Source organism: Falco rusticolus, chromosome 1 (genome assembly GCF_015220075.1).
Source record: "Falco rusticolus isolate bFalRus1 chromosome 1, bFalRus1.pri, whole genome shotgun sequence".
NCBI classification, from domain to species: domain Eukaryota; kingdom Metazoa; phylum Chordata; class Aves; order Falconiformes; family Falconidae; genus Falco; species Falco rusticolus.
Genome location: NC_051187.1, coordinates 50,924,397 through 50,945,219, shown reverse-complemented (window position 1 = coordinate 50,945,219; position 20,823 = coordinate 50,924,397). Strand labels below are relative to the sequence as shown.

At 38.7% G+C, this 20,823-nt stretch overlaps 1 protein-coding gene across 3 annotated transcripts in view; it reads right to left on the bottom strand.

Moving 5' to 3' along the window:
* TNKS (tankyrase) overlaps positions 1-20,823 on the bottom strand; it is a 141,183-nt gene that overhangs the window by 39,587 nt on the left and 80,773 nt on the right. For all 3 annotated transcript variants that reach the window (XM_037378964.1, XM_037378948.1, XM_037378956.1), the window contains exons 6-8: positions 4,957-5,051; positions 2,102-2,168; positions 1,439-1,625 (exon numbers count right to left, since the gene is read on the bottom strand). In XM_037378964.1, coding sequence (XP_037234861.1) covers positions 1,439-1,625; positions 2,102-2,168; positions 4,957-5,051 — 349 coding nt within the window. The remainder of the gene's footprint in view (positions 1-1,438; positions 1,626-2,101; positions 2,169-4,956; positions 5,052-20,823) is intronic.

The following is a 20,823-nucleotide window of genomic DNA, read 5'->3' as shown; positions in this document are numbered from 1 at the left end:
GGTCTGCAACAAAGATGAAAGAGGTTTTGATAGCAGCTATATCTTGTCAAGTGCGGAGAGGTAATTTTGTTTTTTTCAATGTCACATTTTGTTCAGTTCAGCAAACTAGTTTTAGTTTTAAATCCTTTTGAATTTGAAAAGGACTAAAAGTGTTTCTCTTAAAATGTACAAATGGAAGGTAGGTTAGCAAGAACGATGTGTGAGCCTGGAAACCAGAAAAGAAACTCAAACTCAGTAAATTTTTCTTTCATAAGCAAGTTTGAAATGCTGAGCTTGTTAAGAGGAGCTTTCTTCTCCCACTCTTGTTTTAATCTGGTGCATTTTTTTGATTTAGAAATAAAAATAAATAACAACTTAAGTTTTGATTTTAAATAGATTTAAAATTTCTTTGTAAACAAAGCATTACTCAAAGCACAATTTGTAATCACAAATAAATCTTGAAATAACAAATAAATGTATTATTCCTAAGGTATAAAACCAAAGAACTCAAGAGAATATACTAAATATGTTATTTTGGGTATGCAAATACAGAATGTCCCATCAAAGTACTGTTAAAATTTGCCATAATGCTCACATTTGTGTACACATGTCAGTGGATAGTAATGGACATGAATCTTTCCCCACTCCTCTCCAGGAACTATAAATACAGAAGTAAACCAAAGTTTAAATAGATTTTATTTTTTGCTTGCTAATTTAAACAAGTGGTAAATTAACCTGCCTCAAAGCCAGAAGCATCTCCAAAGTCAGCCCAGAATAGTGAAGTAACTAAAAGATACTAATGCGCCCCTCTTTTCTCCTAGAGCAAATTTTTATGCTGTATATGATCTCACCACCTTCACATGTAAAGAATAGTGACAGTAACAACCCGGCCAGCTGTGATTGAGTAGTGCAGGATTACATTCTTACCGCATCAGGGGGCTTCTGCTACCAGAACCTAGTTCTCAAGGAGTTTTCTGTAACTTCATAACGCTTTGTTTTCATACTTGTCTCATTTAAGTATCTTTCACAGTTTATAACAATGAGAAAACAAAACTCCAGAAGAGGATAAAGGAAAAAATTCAAATTAGAGCTGAAACATTGTTTTCTAAACAGCATAAGGACTGCAAAGACTACAAAAGAAGGTGCTGGAATTTCCATCTCCAAGTTTGCACACTGAAGCTACCCCAAGTGTGATACAGAGCCTCAGTATAGAGGCTCCTACGTGACTTAACTGGACTTCAAACATAAACCCCACCCCTCTCCCCGGTCACTGATTTAGCAGTGCCTTAAACATTTTACATGTCAGAAACCCAGGCAATACCACAGACAGTGTATTAGAGGTATCTGTGTACTTCCAAGTGAGAGGCAGAGCTGCAGTGACTCTGCTGCTTTGCATCGGCTTACGAAGTAGGCACCCTTTACACCCACCACCAACTGTTTCCAGCCTGAAAACACTCACAGGTCAGTCTCTCCCTCAGCTCAGGCGTCGGAGCCATATCGACAGCACTCTTGCCGTGACAGTTGACTAACGTGGGATCTGCACCGTGACTCAGCAGGAGGGAGCAAACCTCTACACGGTTCTTGGAAGCAGCCTCGTGCAAGGGGGTAAATTGCCAGAGGTCCATAGCATTCACACAGGCGCCATGCTAGCACAGCAAAGAAAGCCTTATATTAATAAGAAATCATCTTCAACAATTAAAAGCGTTAAAACTTTCATTTCATTATAAAAATTGGTTTCATTCTTTCATATACAAATACACACAAAATTAATTACAAAAACACCTGTATACACAAAAATACTGTTGAATCCTCAAAAAAAATAATTCTGTATGAGCTACTTTTTCAGTAGAACAGATTTTCCACAGAAAAATTCAAACAAGTGAAATGCTACTATCTGCCCAAAGAAATTAGGTGGGGGATAAAACCCACATATACTATACCACAAAAAGACTTAAAGTTGCAGGCTTCTGAAATGACAGACAGAATGTCTGAAACCTGTTACTACAGGAAAAAAAAAATAATCATCCTTTTCAACTCTGGCATAAACAGAGTTTATACCTAACATATCTAAACACCTAACGTATCTAAATCTACAGGAATTACTTTCTATCCTTCTGCTTACCTTAAGCAACAGCTCTGTAACCTCATAGTGTCCATACGAACATGCATTATGAAGAGGCACAAGACCACTGTATGAAAGAAGGCAAATGAAAAATTTATTTAACTAGCATTTTTAAAGGAGAAGGAACAATTTTCTCTCTACCGAGAGATGAACAAAGATCAAATTATATCTAAAATAACTTTAAAATATTCAAATATTTAAAAATTAACATTCACAAACTAATGGAAAAATCTAACCTTCCCAAACATGTTACTTAAGAGTAGCATTAAAACTTATTTTGTCCTAACAGGCCAAATGTGTTTAATCTGCCATTAAGATTAGCATTAATTGGCTTTGAAATTATCTGTCTTGAAGCTGGGCGGGGGGGGAAGTCCCATTCCACATTCAATTTGCTCAAGAGAAGTCAGTGTTCTGTTTCTGCCTAAATATGAACTCTTGTTTATTTAAAATACTATGTGAAAGGCAAAACTCCCCAGATAACACTACTGTAACGCCTGGGTATATTATGAAGATATACAAATATCCATAGAAAGCAGACTGAAATTGCTGCTCCAGACTGTGGAATGACCTGGGTTTACTCTATTTTTTTAGAGTAGAACCTATTTAAGCATGCAAGATACTTTGAAGAGAGTCCCTGTAATTTTTGTACAGCTATATTTCTGGAGACCATACTTAAAAATGACACTAGCCCAGTAAGTAACAGGTATCTAGTCATAAGCAAAAGCCATGCATTGAAAAGGAGATGCAAAGAGGACAATTATTACAGAGGACAAAATTAGTTTAATTCAAGCCAAGCAAGACAGGCTAGTTATGGCTCAACAAATCAGGATGCATAATACAATGAAAACAATAATTAACCCTTTACCATTTATGAAAAATTCATGGGATGATTCCCAGAATTGCAAAATCAACTCAAAGAGCGTTAGGACAACAAATGTTGTTGTACTACACAACAGGGTAAACTTAATTTTAAGGTAGATGTTCTCAGAAGCAGCATTGCACTTGTCACAGGAGAGGGAAATTTGTTTTGGGGAAATTTTTCAAACTGTTATTTTCCTTGTTACTTTTCTGAATTATAAATGATGGGTGTATGTGTGTGGCAGAGACAGCATTCAGTCCACAGAGCACTCAAAAAACCTTGCCCTCTCCCCAAATGCTGGTCATCTAAGAGGACTGAGGCCTTTCTTCAAGGTCTTATCAGCAAAGAGTCACCAAAGCAATCCACCTGGCCACTTCTGCAGCATACCCTCCCCTTCTCCTTTCCAGCAGGTTGTGACTTTGTACACAACAGTAGTAAGGCAAAGAAAGGACCGGTGGAAAAAGCTGCTTCCTTGGCTGTGGTTTTCTTTGGGAGGAACTAGAAGTGATGATCATTTTGAAGATGCAGCACAGTTCCTCAGGACTGTCTCTGAAGTGATCTCATTGAAGAGAACCTAACAGATCTATAAAATCAATACAACCTAATTTAGCCCCATAACTGATAAATTACATTTATTTTATAGCCTATTTACTTATAAATTATGTATAAATAAGAAACAGCAAGGAAAAAACCCACCACACTGTAAATGTGTGACGACGCTAAATGAAGTGGGAGCTTACTGGGATGTCAGACATTTCTGAGTATGTTTGGGTTGTTTTTAAATGTAATACAATGTAAGAGCATCACTTTTCTTTCCTTCCCCTCCCTCTTCCCTGCTCAAGTTTAACTTCATTACTTTTCACACTTTTCATACTTTCCAAGTAGATCATTCAAACCTCCTTAAAGCATCTACACTGGAATTTTCTACCAAGCGATACTGAAATTTTGGAAAGGTGTGAAACACCTAAAATTTGCTTAACAACGCTGGATCTACCTGAACAAGTATTGCATGCAACTCTACAGTAGGTTTTTTTGGACTTGCACAATTTGTCATCATACATTTCACAATTCTCATCAAAAAAAGTCATTAGGGTGAAATGTATAGACAACAGTACTATAATTAAGTCAATCTTCAAGAGTTTAAGTATGCTTGGAACTGGTTTTGGAATTTTTTTTTCTTTTAACACTAGGCTGGACTTAGCAGAAAATGAAGACACAGCAGGTGCCTCAAGTTTGCTGATGGAGACAGAACACGCACATTAGTATCTTACCTCGATGCACTTTGAATACAGAATGCAAGCCTTTAACCAGGGGACCAATTTCTACTACGTTAGGACTAAGCCTTCCTATCAGACTACTACAAGAATCATCACTTTAGATTCAGAAACATATGGCTAAGAACAACGTACAACATGTACCATTCCACATTTCTGACTGCTGCACACTTTTTGTTGGTACCTTATGTAACTACCCTCCTTATTGCAAAAACGGTAGTTCAGCTTCTACTATATCTCGATATTTGCTGGCAGCATCAATCAAGATAGATCTCTGAGGACCAATAGTTGTGAGCACATGAGTGATATTGGAATTACATCCATATATATTGCGACAAGATAATGAGACTATAGATACATTTTTCAATGCACATTTTTGCACTAAGCCCACATATCTTCTCCCCATCGTCTTCCCTAAAATAAAAATATCAGTCCCTAATTTCACAGAGTAGTTTGTGCATGGAAGTAAAGAACAGGTTCAGAAAAAATTTTTTAAAGGTGTAATAGAAGACTTCAAACAAGCACAATCACAGCTAATCTGTTACTGAGGCTCTAACAAAAGTTTATTTATGACAAACCACACTCAAGATTTTGGAAGCAAATGTTACATTCTCAGCCAACTACTTGAGATTATGCTGCAACATGAAACAGAAATAATTCTTCATCTTGATTAATACAAAACCACTGCTGCAGACAGATAATAAATAATTCATTTTACATACCCTTTGTCCTTTGCGTGCACGTCTGCACCATGCTGAAGCAGAAGTTGGACTATTCGAACTCTGTTGTAGCCTGCTGCTAGATGTAAAGGAGTGGACTGCAAAGTAAAACAAAACAAGATGAAGAATGGGCATCACATAAATTTTAAGTCCTGCACTTTCTGCTGTTTAAGAACTCTTTGTTTCTCTTATGCACTGGATCTTCCCTTCTGTAATTAGCCAAATTAACAAATACATAGCACATGTATGCCCTTCCTGTTGTCAAACCAAATAAATGTTCCTTAAGGTGGGGAAGAATCCAGGTTTCTCCTAAGGCAGTAACAAGCTTATCGTCTAAAAAATAACAGCCCAACTTCATTTTGTTTGAGGTTTTTTTTGTTGACTGGTTTTTTTCAATGCTATAATTAATTTTAAAACATTAGATGCTTTTTAAAATTCATGAGCAAATTTATGCAGTTCAGGCTGTATACTCAGGTTACAAAACTGCTTGCCTGTACACTTGTTGCAACAAGTGCACAAGAGGCGACCGCAGAACAAGAAAGAATGCATTTATCCCGTAGCAGGTATACTTGTCTTCAACTCCACACCAAAAAAATAACTATGTGTGTTCTCTGCTGTAGTCTCGTAAGAGATATGGAACAAACTATGCTATTTGTAGTTCCCTGCAAAATTCACATCTCTAGCAGTAACGCACCTTGCTGCGTAACAACTAACACCTCCACCATTTTCCAAAGCTACCTTGTATGAATTTTAACTGAAAGGTGAAGTTTACAACAGTAATTCCCCTCAAAGTTTATTTTAAAAACTTTCTATTATGAAACAAATGTTGTGTTCTGTCTCAGTCCAAAGGAACTGATTTCTTACAGGCATAAGTGATGCTGTTTCCTCCTTCCCAAGGCTGAGAAGCAGAGGATTTTAAAGTGATCTTTGGTGCAATTTATTTTGTGGCATGCGACCAAACAACACGATTTTATTACAGTAAAACCTCATACATAAACACATGGGAAGACTTACATGTCTCACAGCATTAAGCCAAGTACAAATTCACAGTCAGCATTAAAACATTATTATATGGTATTACAGGTGAGATGAGATTTCACTATTATCAAGATTTAAAACAAAAAAATCTAGACAAATGGTCTCATCTGTGGTGAACAGCAGCAGATGCCATATTTCCATAAACGGTACAGATTTCCAGGAATACATATTTAGTATGATCATAACTTGGAGTAGCCTGTATTATATTTTACCACAGTTTCAACACTTTGCTGCTGTGCTCCAGAAAGGGTAACTACTTTGACATCTACACCAAGAGTCCTACGTACCACAGAGAGAACACAGCTTGTACTGTCAGAAATGACAGCACAGGGCATCTCTAAGACAGACATCTGGGTAACTCAGTTTTAGGGAAGCAGTTATTCAAGTTTGTCTAAGACCCCGCTTTGGAATTATCTATAGTCAAGATATGGACCTCCAACATTCCTAACCTGAAGGTCCCTAAAGGGCCTGCAAAGTACAAAGTGCCACTGCCAACAAAATGGGTCACATTTTTTTAAGTGTTTGGCCATTCAAATCATTAAGATCTACTCTGTTTCAGAAAGGCTTCTACTACTGAATTACTAATTTGTACTGATCTAGAAGGTATTATATTCTTTTTGTATCTGCCCCTATTATAAAATAGCTGGCTTCTGCGTAAACTCTAATGAAAACATGGATAAAGATGCTGCTGCTATTAACATTAGCAGAATACTTCAGTACTGTTTATTCTGACAATTGCTTTCATTTGGTTACTAAATTCAGTTTTATCAACTGAATTAATAAACTCAGAAAACCTGAAAGCAATTTGAAATTAACTGTGGAAAAGTCAGTCTATTGAAAGGTCTAAACTCCAAAAGAAATTTGAGCAAACACTAAATCTCTGAACCCCTGCAGGATCCTTTAACCTTACTCAAACTACATCCATTCTTGTCTGCATGCTACTTCTAAAACAATGACTGCAAACTTCCAAGATTATGTTTCACTCACATTAAGCTTTAATAGGGATGTTCTCAATAAAGATACCTCAACCCTGAAGTCTTGTTCACAGCTTAAAATTAAAAGAACTCTTATGACTTAAGCTGGGACTGTGTATTTCGTGTTTCTAGGATTATGAGACTTACATATGCCAAATAACTTCATTAGAGAAAGAATCCAAAACATTTCAAGCTTATCGTTGCAAGACAAATGACGTAAGTGAAGCAAAACAGCGTCATCCCAAATCTTCACACAACTTATATCCCCACCGTTTCGAAAGATGAGCTACTTTCTTCTCCCCAAGCAAGGCCACACAGACACCACGGTCTCATGAACGACCACAGAACACCCCATCTTCCCCCAGCACACGAGGAATTAGTTATTTAGCTGCAGCCAGGTGCCTGATGTTTGCCATACTTGCTTTCTGATCCACAGCAGCTTCGAAGCTGTGTGCTGTGCTGCACGTGCATCTCCAAGAAGCAGCTGACTGTTGCATTCCTGGAAATAGGGCTGAGATCCCTGACAGCCTGCATGCTTCAACTCTGCCACTGAACCATGTCACCTGGAGGATGACAGTGCTGGAGACACAGGCAGTCAGACACGCAGAGAGGCCACTTGACTGAGGGGCAAAGAGAATTGAACACACAGCCAGGGCATGCAGCAGCAGTGATCTCCGAGGGCTGCTCCCCCGGTACGGTACCCAGGCTGGTGTATCAGAGCCCACAAGCTAGCACCAGCTGCTCTTTACTTTGGCTAGAAGATCCTTAGAAATACTGCACTTACATATGCTTCAGGAAGGAGGAAGCAGGAGGGCCCTGCCTCAATGATTTTTTTTAAGGATTCGCGAATGCTTTTTCTCATGAGAAAGAACATTCATTAATGTTACAGACTTGATAGTTAAAAATACTAATCTGGCATTACAAACGTTCATGCTAATTACAGAAACTAAGTACCTAAAAGATAACGTTGTGCTACACGAAACATTCACTATATGGTATTATTAGCCCTCAAAAAAAAAAAAATCAACTGAATGATGGCAGTAAAGAGACTAACGTTTAAGATTAACACGCTGTTTATATAGCACTAAAAAAGTAGAAACTAGCTATCACAAACAGCAGTATTACAGACTGCACCTGCAAGGTATATCAAACTAATCACTTTAATATTAAGAAAAGACATTTAAATGAGCTATCAATTAACCCCTCCTCCCATGTCTTGCAATAACCAGCAAGAGACTTGCTAAGCAGAATCCCTAGAGGGCACTTACCTTCCAAGACTCACATTCACAGTTACCAATCCAATCACACTGCCTCACTTGCTAGTGTAATTAAAAACAGTGCAACTCCACTTTTCTTAAGCAAAGTAGACCCTCATGTGAGATGCTTACATTATTTTAAAGTTTTATGGCAGCTGTAACTGCGGCAAAGCAGGTACCATGCATTTCAAGGAAGATCACTGTACACAAGGTGGCAATCACTGTCAACCTGTATACCTACAATTTATACTAAAGCAAGAATTTTTGCCTGCAGCCTTTTTGAAAATGTGTTGCCAGGGAATACGAGAAATGCATTTTTTAGATTTAAAAACATACATACAGCAGTTTGATACTATTTTCATTGAGCCTTAGGTATTTTCACGCTGCTTTGTTTCCAACAGCTGATTTAATGATCTCTGTTCAAGGTCAGCCGCCTTGGACTTGCTGTTCCCTGTTCACCTGCATCGAAGAAAAGCTGCCCCAAGGAATTGCCAGAGCTGCAGGCTGCTGAGCTGCTTCTACTGAAACCAGAAAATTCGTTTTAACAAATTGTCCACAGGCAACAGGGGAGTGCTAGCTCCAAGCACCATCCGTTGCCCTTCCTTCCTACCTTGCTAAAGCGTCTTCAGCAGCTCTTACACGGCAACACTGCCACAGCCTCAGAAGAAAGCGGCATTTTCAGATTCAAACCATGAACTGCCCATTTTACAGGCAACTTTCAACTGTGGCATCTTATATTATGTATTATCTGCATGACCAGTAACAGCTGCAGGAACTGTTTTAAGAACTAATATTGCCTATTCTTGCTTTCTACTACCAAAATATCTCTATAATGCTATCTGTTAACAATCTTAACCAATGTGTTTCTCTCATTCTCAAGTTGTCCTCCCAAAGGCTATTAAATATCTAAGGACACTTGTATTTTATCGTCAACTCTCCTACAATACCCTGCTGACAAAGGATGTCAAAAACCAAAAAAAAAAAAAAAAGGGGGGGGGGGAAGGGAAGTTTCATGTAGACTTTAATATACAAGAGTTTTGTATCTTGTCTACAATTATCTTCAGGTTTGGTAGATTTGGAAATTGCAGGTATGCAGCAAACTTTCATCTAACTTTTGTCAAACAAAACCTTTATTCTAATCAAACCATACTGCCTACAGAGAGCAGGAGCAATAAAAATAATACCACTTTTATAGTTTGTCTTACAAGCTCCCTTCAAAACAGTGTTTCATCTCCTCTGAATTAAGGGAAGAGCAGAGAGATTTCCAATCACAGAAGGGACCATTGTTTCACAGTTTTGCATAAAACTGTTTTGAAAGATGTCCTGATTCCTGGCAAGATAAGTATTTGAATCTGGCATACTAAGGAAAAAACCCTCTAAGCAGGCAAACAACTCTCTCTTCACTGGGTTAGAATTTATGACTGAATTTTTCCTTCCAACTGCAAGTCTGTCTGCTTGATGCTGCTCTCTTACAGACTTCTCTAAAATGAACTGCATCAATTGTGAGCGCACATCAGGAAGACATTTCAGATGCAAGTGGAATACCTCCTGTCATCACTTTATTATTCTGATTAATGGGGTAAGAAAACAAGTTTCAACAGCCTGGAAGAGACATTCCTGAACTTTTCCCCCGTGGAAATGATCTGGCTTTTCCTTTGCTGCTCAGATACCAAGTTGCATTGTAGTTTTAAGCAGTGTGTCCATCTTACACCTTTATTCTTAGACTCAGTTGTAAGATCCTTGGTAAAATCTCACTGATGTTTATTTGTACAGTGCCAAGACTAGACGTATCATCACTTACAAAAAAAATTCCTTCTAGAAACACATATTTCAAATAAAATAATTATTTTATATTCATGCTACAAAGCTCTTGCATACTAGGCTCTACAGAAATAAAGGTTCCTAACCTCAGCTAGAGAATGATGCTCTTCATGAGCAGGAAAGGGGCTGTCCTTCTGTTCATCAGCCACATGGCTTGTCAACTTCAGCCACCTAAATTATGCAGCTTCCTTGGTCATTTTACAGCAGCATTGAATTATTTAATTTCATGGTCAACAATTATGCTTTAGAGACAAACTTACAGATGGCTCCTCCAGGAAAACAAGTTATGACAGACTGCTGACTGTAGATGAGCTAGCTGCAACAAGTTTAAACCCTAGAGATAAATAAGCACAGAGATGAAGAGTTTAAACTACTTTTCTTATGTAGAAAACAAAACCTAAAAACACCCAAACCACAAAAAACAATTCCTAAGGACAAGGATTACAAGGTATGTAAGGAAGACATTTCTCACTTGACCGCATTTCCAGTGGTAATTTAACTGCTCCAACTTCAGAACACTTAACTGGACTGTTGAACAGGACACACTTATTAGAATAAAATTCAGAAAAACATCATGTCACAAATTTCATAGTGCTTTCTAACTAATGACAGGGAAAATTAACCTAAAAGCTCACCAATTTATAATCTGCAAGTCACACAGCATCTTAATTCAGAGCTCTAGTATATCAGATGATCTCTTTAAGGGAGGAAAAAAAATATCTACTGTTTCAAGCTGTAAACCAGCAAAGACAAAACCAGCTTAATTCCACATACACAGTAGTGCTAGGGCAGAGCATCATTGGGTGAGAGTGAGGTTTTCATGAAGAGCAAGAGAGAAATGCTTGCATTCCTTTTCATTCTGTCACTTGGCAGGAGAATAAAGAAGTAGTCTGCATGAAAAAAATCTTCCTTGTAACTGAATACCTTTCAGACATTTATTCAGGTATTGTACCACCGAAGTTATGGTATAAAGACCAGAGCAGGTCAGATATCAGGAATGGCATACCTCCTAGAAGCATTTAGAAATGTCTACCAGCTACCAAGCATTGCTTTGTGGATCACAGATCGAAGGAAAATTTCTCTCTGTATTCAACTGTGGTTTCTGCACAGTTAGAATGTTATTTTCAAATTAAGAGTTGGACACCTCCAGATCAGGCATAAACTGGAGGAAAAGTTAAGAATATAAATATAAAAGCGAAATGGAAAAATTAATAAAATGGCTGGAGTTAAAAAGAACAGGGAAAGCAGAATAAAAACACGGCAAAATACACTGACAGAATAAACCCTCATTTGGAAAAGGTTTACTTAGGTGACAGACAAGGACTCTTCTGCTCCTAATCCCCCTAATCTGTTCCTTCTCAGAGGGCTGTAATGTCCAATCTGGCCTTTGAGGGCCAATCCAAATTTCTGACCGTACCTCTGAACCTCAAGACTGCATGACAAGGTTTGGCATCAGTTCTACAGATTAACACAGTGACCCTGTTGTGTGGCAAGGTGGCTAAGTGTTGGCAAATAAGGCAGGAGATTTATGAGAGAAGAGCTTTTTCAATCACACAGATGCCTGGAACAGGGAAGGACAGAGAAGACAACAGCATCATCTTGCACAGGGGTAGAGAAAGAAACAACCAGAGAGTCTCTGTCTCTTAGAGGTTAAAAGAACGAAGAAAAGGAAATGAGTGTTTTCACATTTCTGCTCAGGAACTCCTCCTGCTAGTCTAGGAACAGTGCCACCACAGAGAAGGTAGGTACGTGGAGGCAAACAAGATATGCCCAAAAGCAGGAGATGGTAAAGGGCAAAAGATACCTTTTCTGACAGGACAGAAAATGTGCAAGCACTGCAGGATCACAGAAGAGAAGAACATTTTGTCTGCAGAGGCAAGCATAAGAGGGATTCTTGAAGATGACCATGCAAAAACTTTATTGAATCCCAGAAGAAAACCCCAGTCTACCTGCCCAGCAGGTTTTGCCAATGACACTTGCCTTTCAAAATTATGTACATTGTACCTTTGACACCAGGAAGACAAATCCTTAATCCACGTAGATAGCTCTGAAAGCTATTCTTTTAACAGTAGCTATATATAAAAAGAAAGTAACTAAAATTGATTACTTCAGAGAAAAGGAAACAAAGTCAAACCTGAAAGAGCATCATGACCTGGCAGAAAGAGAGCTAGAAGAAAGGCCAGAAGAAAAAGAGACACTGTGAGACAGAAGGCAAGCAACCATGTTTGGAATGAACTTTAAAAGCAAATACCAATCTGATTCCAAGAAAAAGCAGGTATGGCAAAAGGATAAAAGTGATCTCAGCTCCCCAGATACTAATTAGGAAGCTTAGTTCCCTAAGTTGTTAAGTTCCATACTAAATTGCTGCAGCGACTGACCTAGAAGCAGAGACTAAGAGAGAAATGGTAAAGGGCTGGGAGAGACACGTAAATCTTTAAGTGGGAACACCACCTTGTCCTTTGATCTTAGGGTTTCACAAACAGTAGGTACCATAAACAGGGTACTAGTGATCCTTGACCTCTTCCTAACCAGGAATGAAAACACTACAGCCGCCCCAAACTCTTCCCTGTTTTACTTACATGTATCTTAACCTACCACCCATTTGGTAAAACAGTTCCACAGAGCATGTGTCAGAAAAGCTGAGCAGCATCCCTCAAAAAACTGTTCCTTACAAAAATCTCTTCCATTTCTACATGGAAGTGATGAAGGCTTGGCTAGGGGTGGAATTGCAATATGAAAAAGAAATTCTGGAGCTTCTACCATTAAGCAACATTTGCAGTTTTCCCAGATTCAGAAGCACAGACTAGATTAGATCTCTGGCAGCACTCTGACATGGAGATACAGACTCTGAGATGGATTATCAGAGAAGCAGGGGAGTATATGTTGTTTCTTTGGCTATAGATGCTGGCAGTTGAGGGAGCAGTGGGCTTGCTGAGCTACATAAAGATGAAATGACAGTAAAGACCCACTCTCTTCTCCTAAAGGAATGTTATTTAACACTGAAAGGAGATGTATATTGCCTTACAGATATGGCAGAACACTACAGAGGAATTACAGTATTATTGTGTCCAGGACGGCTATTTTTGTTGCTTCTTTCATCACCCGGAATCTGTCAGAAATACAAGTCAAAAATGGACAAGTCTAGGGTGAGGCACTGAAGCACGACCGGCTCTTGCGGAGGCAAAGGCAAGAAGAATAAACTGCCCTGCAATGCTGTTAACTGAAGTCAAAGGGTATTCAAACCTCCAGCACTCCAAGCAGCAGCTAGCAACCCCTGCTAGCTGGGCTGGTGGACTGAGCTCACAGGCACGCAGGATCTTCTCATGTCAACAGCTGGAACTTTTATTTGCTAAATCATGCAAGTTCAGCGCATGGGGAAGAATAGATGCTACCGTAGCTGTTGGTCTGAGCAACGGGGCACAGACAGCCAAGGTTCTGCGGTGTTCTTGAGAGCACCTCAGTGCCAAGCCAGCACAGTCTGCAGCCCAAATCTCAACCTGTCAATCCTGTCAAATTGCAAGCTGCAAACGCTTATCGCTCCAGGAAAGTAGGACAAGACAACTTTCTCCCCTCTTCCAGGACAGATACATACACTTTTATCTGTCCTGACGGCCAGTGTCAGAAGCTATAGAATCCTGTTCTTTAATAATTTGCTCAGGCTGCTGTTCCTCTTTTCAATAAAATATTTTGGTGTTGCTCTGGCAGCACAAGTGTTAACAGTTAAGGCTCCTCTCCAACCAGTGGTGCCAGACAACTGGGGAAGGCCTGCATATAACATTAAAATAATTTGAAGAGGATGCAGACTGGAATAGAGAACCAAAGCTCCACTGTTTTGTTTTGGGTTTTTTTTGCTGTTTCAGTCTCTTTCCATTTGCTATCAAAATCTTGTTCCTACTACAGTCAACTAAATCTTTTACTCCCTTTTGATACCTCTTACTATTTTTACTACTTCTCCTACTCCATGTTCATATATTTACTTCGCTTCTCCTCCTTCCCCTTCCAACTAGAAACTTCCCAGGCTTTAGTTCTTAAGATTTTCACATTGAGAGAGAAGAAAAGGTTCTCTGAATATATTAATTTGACTGTTCCCTTTACTAACATGACATTCAAACCAGCACTTCACTCACTTTATTGAAAGTGGGGTCAAAAACTCTGTTAAGAGCAACACTTGCAAACCGATAGCATTTCAGCTCCAGTGCTTAGTGTGAAATAAATATTTATGCCTTATATTTTGGAATTAAATTAAAACATGAAATATAAAATAATTCATAAAATCAAATATACAAAATGGTTTTTTTGTATTACAGTCATAATTGGCAAATTTTAGAATTTAATGTCTTTATAATCCAGTCAAGAAGACTTCATTGTTCCTTTGAAGTAGAGCCTTGCAAAATACTGGAAAAAAGGCAGAAAATTTATCTTGTACTTCCTTTTAGTATGTTCCAAAATTGAAAAGTTATGGTTATTAGAATATGAATATTCTAAAAGAATTTCATCTGTAAGAAATAAGTCTTTTGTAAGTAGAAGTGTATTATATTACTTAGAAAAGATTAACCAAATAACCTCAGTTTTCTTGTTCATCAATGACATATCCGTCATCAATTACAACGCCCTATTTTGGCATTTTCCTCCCTTTTTATTGTGCATATGCTGCCTGCTCAGTCAACTTACACACCAGTTTTATAAATGGTTATGTAAATACACCTCTCCTTGCACGTAAGTATTTGTAGTCGCTTCCATTTAGAACTAAACCGATCACTAAATTACCCACATAACCTACGAAGTCAATGATGGGTTGTATTAGCAAGTGATAACTGATGTGCTGAGAGAAATCAAGAGGCAGCAAGGACAGAGAACAGAAGCGCTTTGGGTGACTTAACAGGTAAAATGTTTGGATGCTATCGGTGACTGTTGTACAGAGAAGTCGGCTAGGGAGGCCACAGGAGTAAATGCAGCTACTGAGCTAGTACCAAGTAACAAGAAATACCTGGTGCAAAAACCTCACAAAAACCTTGCAGCAGAAGATGCTCTTTAACAGTGACTGTAACATACTTGGTTTCAACTTATCTCCAGGGGAAATGCATAAATAATCCAGCACGACTGCGCTAACCTTCAGAGAGTGGAGCTATGAAAAAATTGGCAAGTTTTTTAATGATAAGGTAAAAGTGGTAGCTAAAAGAATTAAGCCCTTATAGACAGCATAAAGACTACTAAAGGAGACAGTAGGGGAAACGCTGTGCTAACGCATCTCTTCTGTTAGGAAGAGCCTGATGAAGTGAAAGAAGCCAGTGAGTATGACTACCAGCAAACTAAAAGATTAGAAATAAGAAGGCATCATTCAAAAAGCCAAATGTACAAGCTGAAGAAAACCACATGGACCATAAACTCCTGCAGGTTAGAGGTAAAAATACAGTTAGACAGGCAAAAACAGTTTAAGCAGTAACTAGTGAAAAGAATTCAAGCCAGCCACAAATCCTTCTTTCAACCCCCCAGAAGCACAAAAACCACCAGACAGTCCAGTGGGGCAAGGTGATACTAAAGCAAGAAATGGAGCTTTTGCAGGTGAGAATTCATTGTGGAGGAACTAAAAGGAACTCTTTGCATGGTATACATCTTAGAAGAAAGAAATAATTACCATACCAGGACCCTGACAAGTAAGCACATGCATATTTTAGAGCATGGTGAAACTTCACAAGAGATCTGTATGAAACCAAATTAAGCATAAAAGAGGTAGTGGTACCTGTAATCAAAATGAACATCAATAAGTTGTCAGAACAGGACCGCATTCACCCAAGAGAGCACTGGAGAATGGAACAGGTGAATTACTAGTGGTACCTGACCTTCACTTAAGGTTATCTTGGTACATGAAGACCTGAAAGTTGCAAACCAATCATTAAAACGTGTTTGGGGAAACTACAGGCTGTAATCTTGATATCTGCACCAGGAAAACAACAATCTAGTAAGCCAGAATTAGTTGGACACCTGGATAAACACGATCTGCTTGGGAAGAGCCAAACCGTGTTAAGGCAAGTTTCACTTGTAAAACTCTGGGGAGTTTTCTGAAGCAGTCAACAAGCACATGCATAAGGGTAATCCAGCTCACGCAGTCTCTGTGGCCACTCCACAGGTTTTTAACTAAATCCTCACCAATAGTTTTTAAGGAAGATGATGTTAGGACCTGAGACAGTTGCACCATAGCATGCAGAGATGGCAAACAGAGAATACAGCAAAGAATACAACTAAATGATAGGTCTAACAATAGAGGGAGGCCACAAAGTACCCTAGTATCACATTCAAAAATGAAAAGCAACAAGAAAGCAGAGTTGTTTAACCTCTCAGTATCTCTCATACTATTTTGAGATTTTGAGAGGGAAGTAACACCAAAGGATAGAAATAGCACCTACAGTATTCACTACAGTCAACCATGTAAAGAAATCAAATGCGTGTAGTTCACAGATTGAGTTGCAACATTTCAAATCAAACAGAACCTCAGCAAACTGTGGAGGAAAGGATTCCACTCAAGATCACAGCAGAAGAAACATTATCAGTACTTGACTTCTGGATGCTCTGTGAGCTAACAGAACCAAATCCAGACCACAGCATTTAGTTAATGTGCATAAAATATTAAATGGCAGTTCTGCCCAAATCTGCCAGTTTGACTTGTTTTCTCGTGACAGTAGATAGGTAATAGAGTAATGCAAGAAGCCATCCCCTGCGTGAAGCTAATCTTCAAGGAGAAACAGTTCAGGTATAAAAACCTCACAAACCTTTAATACATTTGAATGTTTCCTGAAGAGCACATTGATTAAGACCTAACAAATGAGATTTCCTGATTTTTAGAGAACAACACAGAGAGAATGACTACAGAGTAAACAATTCCTTTCCAGTCCTTCAAGAGCACAATTTCTATTTGTGGACAGGATAGACTTCACTTCAAATAATTTCTGAAGAAAATGAAAACAGGTGAAGGGATATTCCCTGAAACTTTTGGAGGAAAATATTTAAGAAGTCATAATAGAAACTTAGAGCGGGTAGATCAGTTTTACATTTTATTAAAAAGGTACCATCATTGGCTATAGAGGGTCTTAAGTGACACCAGGGACAGAAATTAAGCCAAGTCATCCATGCTGTACAAAGTCAGGGGAAGGATCAGGCTTGGCTGATGAAGTAAGATGGGAGCACAGCACAGGAAAGAGCTTAACCTGTCACCATTTCAGACATGCATGACTCAGAACTATCTCTTTAAACAAACAAAATGGTGTTTTAAAGGCAAAATTATGGCCATTTTTAAAATGTTCTCTTTATGTGTGTACTGCATTGGCCACTTCCACCCCAGACACATCACAGACATTATAGCATTTGCTTTGTAACTTTTTTGCAGTGTTGGAAATGTCATCTTCTTCACAGTGCTCCATTACCTAAATCCAGGAGAGACCTTTAATTTTGCATGCAGACTTCGATGTGAAGTATTTAACTCAATTACACAGAAGTATAGCTATAACTGAAAAGAGTACAAAAATGTCTGTATCCGATCTACAATCCTTATCATGCCCACTGAGGCACGTATTAACTAAGGGAAGAGTTGCTTAGGAGGACTTTAGTCCATCTTCTTCCCTCCATGAGCCCTCCTAATTACAGCGCACACAGGGACAGGCTATAAGGTTGTCAAGCTCTTCATCCAAACCAAACCTGGGAGTATGGACCATACAAATACAGTACTGTGGGGCACCAAGGTATGAGCTCTGGAGATCAAACCCCAGCTGCTCTTTTTCACTCAGTTCACTCAGGTACTGTGAATGACTTTATATCTGAGGTGGGATAACAGCATATATAGGTCAGTTGCCATGGAGAAGCTGGCATCTGATGACAAGTTCTCCCATGACTGCATACAATGCCCATATCCATATGGGTCACCACTGAGGCTGCAGAATAACACAAATAATTGTAGCACCTGCAGAATGCAGCCGTCACGTGAACACAGCAAACAAGGATTTTAAATTTCAGATTTTTAAAACAATAAGCTCTCAGAATAACATTTTTGGTTTAAACAGGATTAGCTGTGCTTTCTGCCCTCCCTCAAAGCCCAGAAAATCAGCTTGCAGAAACAGGGGAGCGCTGACACATGTCTTCCCCTAGCCAAGTGCGTTAACTAGCTGTACCTTTGAGACAGACACATACAGACGTAAATATACACAGCTCGGTATATATAAAGGTAGTAGATGAATACATATGTAAGTATATATAGGCATATATATACACACCTATATACTTTTAAATTTATATATATATATATGCAAATATACATATTCACACCCCTAGATATACCTTTGATACACACGCGTTTCATGAAAAACATTCAAGATCAGTGTCAAAAACTACAGTATTTAGAAGCCATCAGACAGGGCCAACTTTATGTTAAAAAACATTAGCTAACAAAGCACACTGTTATTGCTTATTTTGATAACTGCAGTTTCAGAAAGCTGTTATCATGCATCATGAAACTTCTGGCTAATCTTTGCAGGACCACAAATGAAGAGCCCCAAATCCGCACTTTTCCTACCCACAAAAGTAGGTTTATATATGGTACTTCAAAACCAGACTAACATTCCATGCTAGAAAGTGGCAAGCAAGCACATTCAGCAAGGGCTTATTTCCCCAGTTATTCTGGAATAGCTGTTTTGGATTTACTCTAAGTGGAGCTGTCTTTTCCTGAAATAAAATGACATTTTCTAGTTAAACAATTCTTTATATTCTTTTATTTTAATTTTATTAGACTAATCAAAGAGAAAGCACTTGTTCTGAGCAAAGAGTATATGCAGTCAACTGTTAATCTGGTTTCAGTGTATGATTCCTTTGCTCTTCTCTGCACAAGTTATTTTTTGTTGTAGATAAGCCTTGAGACTAGAGACTTTTGATATATCTACAAATACCACAAACAAACAATGCATACCAGCAGAAAAAGCTCATAAAATTTTGTGGAAGATAAAATGCAAATTGTGACACTAGATAATATGAGTCCGCACTGAGATTCAGACATACCCTTGCAATGACAAAAATGCATCACTTATCTCTTCACCTCTATTGCTCAAATAGGCAGCTTTTGTCTGTAGAAAAGTACTTTCACAACACTTAAACACTTACTATATTTGAAAAAATTTCTTCAAAGATGTTCTATACTCATCTGAATATAATCTGTATGCCATAAATTTATAGAACAGACCTAAAGGTTTACGTGGTATTAGTTTTCATTTTTATTACTGTAGCACAAGAGAAATGCACAGAATTGTAAAGGTTTATATAGTGTCACTAGCACACAATTTGTTCACAAGTCTTGCAACACACAGCATTTTTCTTCAACCCCCAGCTCCTAGAGCCAAGATGAGTACAAGAGAATCTAAACCTCTACTCAAGTTTGTAGGTTTAGTAACTGTAAAGAAAAAAACTTGTGAAAACATGGATTGATTGCTCCATAAAGACTCAGAAATTGAAAGGCATACCAATTTTCTTTTGAACTGCAAGAATTTTCATTAAAATGGTTGAGAACAACCAGAAATCTGGAACACAGGCTGGAAAATCCACTTACCAGCAGCAAATTGGAGACTCCCTGGTAAGAGAGAACATAACTCACCTCCTCTTGCTACAATTCAATTCCTGTATCTTACCCCTTTGTTTACAGGCTGACCCCTCAACAGAGAGAAAGAAGCAGAGGAAGCAAGAGAAGGAATCTGCAGCCCCATCCAACAGAATATTACTTAATTTACTTGGTATCAGGGATGTCCCCTAGCAGCGGGGCACAACACCCTCTCCACAACACGCACGCACGATCTTGTGCTGTGGTTGCTTCAGGCCAAGGATGCTGGTACTCAGCACTGCATTGCAGACCTTTGCAGAGTTGGATTTCTTACATGTTTATCCTGCATCCATGAATCTGGATGATGCTGTGCACAAGAAAAAAATGAATGTCTGTACGGGAGAAGAGAATGGGCTGAAGAAACAGCTTCAATCAAAACCAAGAGGCAAGTACGTCTCCTGCAACTCACAGTTTAATGCAAAGGCCTGCTGCTGGTATTCTGGATCCAGGGTTGTCTACATTTGGTTTGGAAAGGTGTAACAACAAAGGTGTAAGAGAGGCAGAATACCAAGTAATAAGGACTGTTACTGGGAGCTGTTAAGGACCAAAACATGGGAATAAACAAAGAAAGGGACACTAGGAGCCAGAAGACTACAGTGAAATAAAATGAAGTAGGACTGCATGCACGTTAGAAACTGTCTTTTAATAAATAATTGCCTGTTAGTTTTTTCCATGGCATCACTGCTTCATGCACAGTGCTGGACGGTCCTGCACTAGGAAAGGATGGAGGTACCTTGTTTGCAGGAACGCCTGTTCACCTCTTGTAGAAACTCCTGAGTTTCTAGTTTCTAAGGAGCAACACAGGGAGGGAAGGTGCAGGAAGGAAAACAATGTAGCTGTAGAGCAATTACATCCTGTGTTGCCCCCTGGTAGTAATTCTTGCTTGGTGTTGAACAAGTACCCAAGACCAAGCTGTCCACAGGTAATGCCATGGTATTCTCCATTTTTCATATGGTTCATAGAAAAATGTAAATACAAATGTAGCTGCAACAGATCAACGGAAACTATTTTCAACACATGAAGCATGTAATGAAGCATGCATTTTATTTTCCTGAAAAATAATTGTTCTGTGCTCCAAAGAGCTCAGAATCTCATATATGTGCTCTACTTTGAAAGAGACGAACCTTGAGAAAAGGAGCAAAACAAACTG